We start from the raw sequence: 9,549 nt of genomic DNA on the forward strand, positions 1-9,549 counted from the left end.
CATCGCTATCAGCTTGTCTTCATTGTTCATCAGTGTATCTCATCGAGTTCGTCGACTGTGCCTTGTGGGTGTGTGGATTCTCCCTCACTGTGGGAGTCGTCGAGGACAACGAAAACATGATCTCTGACTCCCCAGGACTATCAACACCTCCAGCAGCCATCTCTCTGCCCGCTCCAGAGATAACCCTTCGTCCAAGCCCGTAGTGTCCCGCCAAGACCGCCCGTCCAGGGGGCTATTCATCCTCCGCCATAGTAATCATGCCGGGCTCCAATGGAAAGGCAACAAAGGGTCGTCTCCGCCATGACCGCCCGAAGGGTCGTCTCCGCATTCACAATCTGCTCCGCCCTGGTCTTTGGTACCGTCCTGGAGCCATCAGTTCCCGTTGATCCTCCTGAAGAAGACTTTATAAGAAATCTCATTTATTTCTCTCACTTATATCTCTCTAAACAATCTTCGATTTATGTGTGAAATGTAAATGTCAACTCATAAACATAGTGTAAAAAGTAGCCCATATGATTCATGTGCACTATTCAAAGTCTTCTGAGTTAATTTGATTGCTTTATTTGATGAACAGGTTGCAATTTAAGTCATATTTTATTATTATTATTTTTTTCTAATCATGTCCTCCCTCATTTGAATCCATCTCCCCTTGTGAAACCATTTGCTTGTTTGCATAAGCGATAAAGAAGCTGCACACAAACCTTAGTGGTTTGATTTTGGATTAATCAAGTATGTCGTCCTGCCACAGCCTGCAGCGTAGCATCTTGATTGGTTCTCACGTCTATCGTCACCGCTGTGTATTTGGAGTGTTGAAAGTGAACAACATTTGAAAACTGTCCCAAACAGGATAAATCTGCCTCCGAAGGGCACTTTAGATGAAGGGCACTTTAAGTAAGAACAATCATGGCCACCATATTGGTTTAAAACAAACTAACAAATAAGTCAATAAATAAATAATAAAAACCTCATTGGTTCCTGGCATCTTCCATCAATGCATATGATATCTTTTGGATAGAGGGGCTTTTGATTCATTAGAAAAACATAGGTGTTGAAGGAAGTATGTATAATTGGATAGTGGGTTTTTTTTTGATAGTATGGTGCATGTAAGAGTGGGAACACCTTGTTTGAAAATATATACTATAGATAATGGTACACCACAAGGTAGTGTATGCTGTATGACATTGTTCAACATAGTGATCAACTTTTTCAGAAAATAAAGGAAGATATGAGACCACTGTATGCAGATTACAGGCTATATGGGTTGTAACTCAAAACATGTAACCAAAGTCATACAGACAGTTGAAATTGGGCTAATAATTGGAGTTTATCATTGGCAAAAAAAATTTTTTTTTTTTTTTTTTCAAAAAAGAAAATAATAAACAAGAAGCTTTATGGACAAATACAGGTTCCAATTGTTAGACATTTAGAAGTCTGGCTAAAAAAATAAAGTGATGTCACATCATTAATAACTAACATGATCTATCAATGGAAAAAAGTGATTTTGATTTTGACTCTTAGACCCACTGAAGGTTTCTGTGTGATTCACACCATGACTAAGACACATTAAGGGAAGCATTTAAACAATTTAATGAATGCACTTTAGAAATTTAGAATCGAATCATTAATTTAATTGTATCGCATTGTGAATCATCTCGAATCTAATCATTCTGGATTTGTGAAAATTGCTTTTGAATCGAAAACCTATGAATCATGAATCAAATTGATTCGCTGTCAACCCAAAGATTCACACTACTAATTTATTCCAGGAAACTGAAATGTCCATGTTTTGTAGGTGACATCATATCCTAAGTATATCAACCAAACACACCAACAATCACATATAAATTTTACATATTTATTACAAATAACTGACAGTTTATTGTGACATCACTTCACTTCTGTATTTCTAAGCATAAACCAGATTTAATTCTCATTAGACACAAATAATGAATATTCTTAAGAGCTGCTGCTCACAGAATCATATTCAACAGTTATTGATACAGATAAGAATAGTGAAAAACAGTGAAAAACAACCAGATATGCAAAAAGATTCTTAAAACACACATATATTGTGTTAGTATTTTAGACATCTAAAGAAAATTCATTGATGTCAGAAAACTTTAATAAGATCACATTATGTTATGATAATTAACACAGAGTAATATTACAGACTATTAAAATATAATTAGAAGATTCACTCAGAAATTACCAAAAATCTAATTAAACCTGAAAGTAAATAAGAAAAATAAAGAATGAAAACAGTGAAGTAAACACACAAACATTGACGTCTTCTCACTCCTCAGATCTGCTGCAGATGAAGTTGAGTTTGTGAGTCTCAGGAAGGCTGATCCAGCGCTGATCTCCTCCAGACTGAACTGCTCCTTTTCTCTTCGTAAGGCTGCAGTTTTCCCGTGTCATTCCGTTCCCTGGAGCCCAGTTCTGATAGCACACGATCTCTCCGCTCAACCAGAGCCACATGTTCATTTGGCAGTAGTTGTGTAAACCCAACCACACCGCCTCAGTAGACGCACGTTTAACCACATTCATCACATGACGCTGCATCTCCTCTGAATGAACCGAGACCAGATCCGTATAATTCTGTCTGCAGTATCTCAGAGCTTCAGGCCACGTCAGAGTCTCTTTGATCAGAATCAGTTTATCTGGACACAAAACAAACCACAAGCAAAAACTAGAGAGAGACTGATCAAAAACAACATGCAGAACAAACACTGTGGAGGAAACTGTCATGTCAGACATGTAGCGTGAACTTTAAGATATCTGGAGGTGATGGATGGATTGTGTGTGTTTGTGAGGATCTGCTCACCTTCATGACACACAAAAGGAAGTTGGCCGTCGCAAGAGCTATCAATCCATTTACCCTGATAGTTCGGAATAAGACCCTGAGCGTTTGGATTGAGAACTATACAGTTTTCAACACCTCCAGCATTATTAGGTTCACCAGAAGCCCAGTCTCTGAATGAGGAGTCACTCTGATCTGACCACTGCCATGAGTCTCTGAACAGACCGATCCAGACATCATCAGATCTATGATTATCATTGATGATCTTCTGAATCTGTTGATTCTCATTCTGGTTCCTCACACTGACCAGATCAGTGTGATTCTGTCTGCAGTAACTCTGAGCGTCTCTCCAGTTCTTCGTCTGATTGACAAAGACGAGTCCTGTGTTCACTTTAAGAAAAACAAATGTAAACATATTCATGAATCAGTTTGTTTATCATTCTTATGCTGGTTTATGGTTTTTAATGTGAATAAGAGCAGCGAAGCATCAGAATCACGTGTCATTCAAAGACTGTTTCTACAGCTGATGCTATATTAAATATTAAAATTATATTCATGATGATTTTGCTGATATAACATCAAGTATCCATTGTGAATTTTTGTGATAATTTTTTTTGCAACTATATTTCTCCATCATGTTTTGTTACACATTTCTCTGGAATACTTTCACGGTTCATGGTTTCACTGACTCACCCTCGCTATGACTCACCCTCGCTATATACGCCAGGTTTAGAGGAGATGTTCGCCAGCAACAGCACCCGTATGAATCGACAGGACGAACACATCGTCGCCACATGTCGTGCGATACAGACTCTGGTAAGGCAGGTGTCCGAGCTCACCTATCAACTACAACAACTGAGAGCTCCCACTGCGCCACCCCCGCCTTCCGTTCCCCCGAATTTCTCCAACATCAACCATCCAGAGCCGCGAATCCCTACACCAGAGAGATATTCTGGTGAGCCTAATCTCTGCAGATCCTTCCTGACCAAGTTTTCCATTTTCTTCTCTCTCCAACCAGTGACCTTCGCTTCTGAGTAGTCTAAAGTGGCACTGGTAATGACTTTACTCTCCAGGCGCGCAGCTCTGTGGGGAACAGCTTTGTGGGAGAACCAACATCCCTGCTGTTCCTCGTTCCACGCACTCGGGGAGGAGATGAGGCGGGTGTTCAACCACGCAGGCGTGGGCCACGAAGTGGCTCGTCAACTCGCCAACCTTTATCGGAACAACAAGACCGTCTCCGATTACTCCATCGAGTTCCGGACGTTAGCGGCCGAGGGCAGATGGAACGAGGAGGCGCAGTGGGACGTGTTTCTGCATGGGTTGGCTGACCGTGTTCAAAGAGAGATCTACACCCTGGAGCTACCTAAGAGTCTCGATGGATTGATTGAACTGGCCTTGCGTGTGGATGCACGTTTGCAGCAGAGAGAGAGCCGATCGCACCAGACTCCAGTACCGGAGTTTTCGGAGTATCCCGGCTCCAGGAACATGAACACGGTCAGCCCTCCGAACGATCCAGAACCCATGCAGGTAGGTCAAGCTCAGCTTTCCCGGCAGGAGAGGGAACATCGCAAGACGAGGGGTCTGTGCCTGTACTGCGGCGAGGCCGGCCACTTCATCGCTACCTGTCCTTTTAAAGGACCTAGACTGGCAGGACGGAGGCTACTGTCGGGGAGGCATTCCATGGCCAGATCCTCGTCCACCACTCTTCTCCCGGTAAGACTACAATGGGCAGACCAATTCCACAACTGCCAGGCGCTGGTGGATTTGGGGGCTGAGGGCAACCTGATGGACTTTTCTTTGGCTCGGAGACACATTCCCGTCACATCCTTGGAACACGCCATCACCGTCAACACACTCAATGGACAGGAACTCCCGGGTATCACTCACTCCACTGGTCTCCTCACCCTCACTACCTCCGGCAATCACACTGAAAGGACTTCATTCCTCCTCACCGAGTCACCTCTGGTTCCCGTTGTCCTGGGGCACCCGTGGTTGGTGAAGCACGGACCCAGGATTGAGTGGGGTCAGAACTCTGTCTCTGCCTGGAGTGTTCAATGTTATGCCTCATGTCTCTCATCTGCCTGTTCGTCTGTCTCTCGTTCTATGTTGCAGGAGGAACCAGTGAATCTCTCTAACGTGCCACCGGAGTATCTCGACCTGAAGGAAGGGTTCAGTAAGTCCCGGGCTGCTTCTCTTCCTCCGCATCATCCCTATGACTGTGCCATAGATTTACTGCCAGGTACGTCTCCGCCTACGGGCAAGTTATATTCGCTTTCTGTTCCTAAAAGGGAGGTCATGGAGAAATATATTTCTGATTCTCTGGCAGCCGGGATCATTCGTCCTTCATCTCCCGCAGGAGCGGGGTTCTTTTTCATGGGTAAGAAGGATGGCTCCCTGCGACCCTGCATTGACTACCGAGGGCTGAATAACATTACGGTAAAGAATACTTATCCGTTGCCGCTAATGTCTTCAGCCTTCGAGTGGCTGCAGGGAACGTCTCTTTTCACGAAACTGGAACTTCGCAACGCTTATCATTTGGTCCGCATAAGAAGGGGGGATGAGTGGAAAACGGCATTTAATACCCCCAGGGGACACTTTGATACTTGGTTAAGCTGTTCGGCCTGTCCAACTCCCCCGCTGTTGTTGAGAGACATGGTCGACCAGTTCATATATGTCTACCTGGATGACATATTGATATTTTCTTCGTTCAACACGTTCAACACGTCAGACGAGTGCTCCAAAGGTTGCTCGAGAATGGGCTTTTTGTCAAGGCGGAGAAGTGCGCGTTTCATGCACAAGTCCATTCCGTTCTTGGGTTACATCATCTCATCCAAAGGAGTGCGCGTGGGTGTAAGGCTGTGGTTGACTGGCCAATTCCAGATTCCTGTGAGGCCCTGCAGAGGTTTCTGGGATTCTCCAATTTTTACAGACGTTTTATTCGTAATTTCAGCCAAATAGCCGCTCCTCTGACAGCCTTGACCTCCACCAGAACGGCATTCAGGTGGTCTAATGCTGCGGAAGTGGCATTTACCAACCTCAAGAGCCGTTTTGTTTCAGCTCACATTCTCATAACCCCTGATCCTTCACGTCAGTTCGTGGTGGAGGTCGACGCGTCGGAGGTGGGGGTAGGCACAGTTCTTTCCCAGCGGTCTCCTGGGGATGACAAGATGACCCTTGCGAGTTTTTTTCTCATCGCTTATCGTCCGCCGAACGTAACTACGATATTGGTAACAGAGTTGTTGGCGGTCAAGTTAGCATTGGAAGAATGGCGTCACTGGTTAGAGGGTACAGGGGAACCTTTTATCGTCTGGACCGATCATAAGAACCTTGAGTACATCAGGTCCGCCAAACGACTGAACTCCAGGCAGGCTCCATGGGCACTTTTTTTCTGTCTTTTTGATTTTTCGCTCTCGTACTGCCCGGAGTCCAAGAACATCAAGCCCGATGCGTTGTCTCGCATTTTTGATCGCTCTGAACGCCCGTCTACTCCCGAGTGCATTCTACCTGAGAGGCTTATTGTCTCTACACTCACATGGGAGGTCGAGTCGAAGGTCCGCACGGCCTTAGAAGGGGTAACATCTCCGCCTGATTGCCCACCGGGTCGGTTATTCATGCCGGTGGGAGTCCGGTCCGACGTTATCAAATGGGGTCATGGTTCCAATGTGGCTTGTCATCCAGGAGTCAGTCGTACCAGATTTTTGGTCAAGCAACGATTCTGGTGTCCCTCTATGGCTCGTGAAATTCGGGATTTTGTATTGGCCTGCTCATTCTGTGCCCATGGTAAGACTTCTAATCGGCCCCCAGATGGGTTGCTTCAACCGTTGTCTGCCCCTTCGAGACCCTGGTCCCATATCACACTAGATTTCATCACAGGTCTCCCACCATCTCGGGGTAACACAGTCATTCTCACTGTGGTGGACCGGTTCTCGAAGGCGGCGCATTTTATTCCCTTACCCAAATTACCCTCAGCTAAGGAGACAGCGGTTACTGTCGTAGATCACGTCTTTGGCATTCATGGCCTCCCGACTGACGTGGTTTCCGACAGAGGGCCCCAATTTATATCCAAATTTTGGAGAGAGTTTTGTCGGTTACTGGGGGTGAGCGTTGGTTTTTCTTCTGGGTTTCATCCCCAGACTAACTATAAAGCTAAGCGAGCCAACCAATATTTAGAAAGAGTTTTACGATGTTTGGCATCTCAGAATCCTTCCTCCTGGAGCCAGCTTATCTCTTGGGTTGAGTATGCTCATAACCCGTTACCAGTATCGTCCACGGGCCTCTCTCCGTTTCAGTGTAGTCTAGGTTACCAGCCACCTATTTTTCCTAGTCTGGAATCCAAAGTCACGGTCCCCTCTGCTCACGCTTTAGTCCAGAGGTGTCGTCCTGCGTACAGGAGAATTAATTCCATTTTTCATGTGTCTAAATTAAAACCTGTGTTTCATTCCCACATTAATCCGCCTGCCCCGGTTCCTCCACTGCCGCGTCTCGTAGATGGGGGACCAACCTATTCGGTTCGTCGTATTTTGGACTCGAGGGGACGCGGATTTCAGTACTTAGTGGACTGGAAGGGTTACGGTCCGGAGGAGAGAAGTTGGGTTCCTGCTAGGGACATCCTGGATCACTCCCTTATTGATGATTACAATCAATGGGTAAGTTTCCCTGGGAGGAGGGGTACTGTCACGGTTCATGGTTTCACTGACTCGCTATGTGTGTGCGTGTTGTGTGAGTGGGCACGGCTCATCAGCGCGGCTCGTTAGCGCGGTTGATGAGCTGATCAGCGCCAGCTGTTTTGAATGTGATGTCCCATATATTGTTTGTTACTTCGTCCTGTCTTTGTCAGATGATTGTTGAGGCTGACCTGGTTCACCTCACCGTGTTTCTCCTGCATTTCCAGTCCATGTTCCAATGCAGTGGACTTCCCGAGTTTTCCCTGTGGATTTACAGCCTATTCCTGCATCTACGTCTGCCCATTGCGTCCCTGCGTTACAGAGTCCAGGATCTTCATCTGCCTGCCTCCACTCTGACCAGCACTACTACCTACTGACTCTTGAATTTAATAAATTCTACTATTCACTCGCAACTGAATACTTTTAAATTTTTCCTTCTGAGTTCTGACAACTACTATATTCAGACACACAGAGCTGAGAGAAACATCAAACAGATGAAGATGTTAATCTATTATAGTTTTATAGTTTATTTTATTATATTAATGTTTGTTAACTCCTTAGGAATATATAAGCAAAACAAATATATTCAAAAGGTTGAATTGTAGACTAATAATACATACAAATTAATATTGTTGCAATAATAACACTATTTTATTGTGTTTGTCTTGTTTCTAGTCTGATTTTTTTCATGTTATAATGGACAATTTGTCTTTGTGAGTTCAGTTAAAGTTCATCTAACAATGATGATTTTTACAGGTTTGTGTTAAGTTATTTTTTATTACATTTTTTATTGTAATACGTGTAACAAGTGAACATAAACAAATTCCACTGAAAAGACAAGAGCTGAATTTTGTTCTCAGGACAAGAGTTTTGTTCATAAATATCAAGATGGGGCAAGTTATTGTACATCTATTATATGTTGAAATTTTATGCATTCATTAATTCATTACAATTTACAGTATGTTTGTCAAAACAATGGTTTGATATTTTTCAATTTAAAATTTACAGTATAAAGTTTGCTGAAAATATAATTCTCTAGGATCATAATCAGATTCCCACAGTTATGAACAACAAATATCAAAATGTGTTCAATATCAGTTTATTTTCTATAAAAAAGTTGAAAGTGTGTCAAATATGCACAGACCTCTTCTACATTTATAACCACATTATATGGTGCATCTTTTTATAAATGAATGTTTATTGTGATTGTATGGAGCTGAACTTACTGTTAGATGAACTGCAGATGAAAGTCAGGCTGATACTACATGACACATCATGCCATTCTCCATTTCTCATGAAAGTACATCTCTCAACTCCACCATTAGGTTGTCCAGATCCCCAGTTCAGATAGAGCGCAGGTTCACCTGAAGACCACTGCCATTTATCAACACTTGTCTTCTGCAGCCCAATCCAGATATACTGAACACCTCCATCATTAACACTCTTCTTCAGCTCGTTCATGTCGTTCATGTTGTCAACGGTGGCCAGATCTGTGTATTTCTCTCTGCAGAATCTCTGAGCTTCAGTCCAGGTCTTGTTCACGTTTATAAAGTGATACTGACGCTGAACACATTCAGATACGGAGCAGAGAGCTGTGAAAGAGAGCGTTTGATTTAATGCTTTTCATAACAGGGTCAAACCTGATGAAACTATAAACCATAAATAATACAACAAACACACTCACCAATGAGAAGAAGAATCAAATATAGAGTTTGGTCCATATCCGGGGAAGAAACGCATAGAAAAACTCAAAAACTTAAGTAAAAAAAAAATAAATAAAAATATTTTAACATGATCATGTAATAAAAACATTTTAGCAACATAACTCGATTCACAATCATTCAGACAATATTAACATCTCAAAGTGTAATTGTGTTTGAAGAATGAACATGTTCTTACTTTAGAGGTCGTGTGTTTCTGTTCTGAGTCTGATGTTTCTGTCTGCAGATTTACACTACGCTATTATTATATCTGCTCTCATCCCTCATTCAGCTCATCACGTCATTTGTTTATTACTTCAAAACCCATATTCCACATTTTACTTCCTCCTTATTTGTGTATTTGTCCAACTCTTTCCCCTTATTT

At 43.1% G+C, this 9,549-nt stretch overlaps 1 protein-coding gene across 1 annotated transcript; it reads right to left on the minus strand.

The window, feature by feature from the left end:
- Positions 1–2,292: 2,292 nt before the first annotated feature.
- On the minus strand, positions 2,293–9,185 carry LOC308705619 (C-type mannose receptor 2-like; the record flags this gene model as incomplete). Its single annotated transcript, XM_081390707.1, has 4 exons — positions 2,293–2,660; positions 2,825–3,190; positions 8,691–9,056; positions 9,149–9,185. 4 exons carry the CDS (start codon positions 9,183–9,185, stop codon positions 2,293–2,295), a joined length of 1,137 nt encoding a protein of 378 aa, XP_081246833.1.
- Between the last annotated feature and the right edge of the window lie 364 nt (positions 9,186–9,549).

Source organism: Scardinius erythrophthalmus, assembly GCF_964197995.2.
Source record: "Scardinius erythrophthalmus genome assembly, chromosome: 2".
In the NCBI taxonomy this organism is placed as follows: domain Eukaryota; kingdom Metazoa; phylum Chordata; class Actinopteri; order Cypriniformes; family Leuciscidae; genus Scardinius; species Scardinius erythrophthalmus.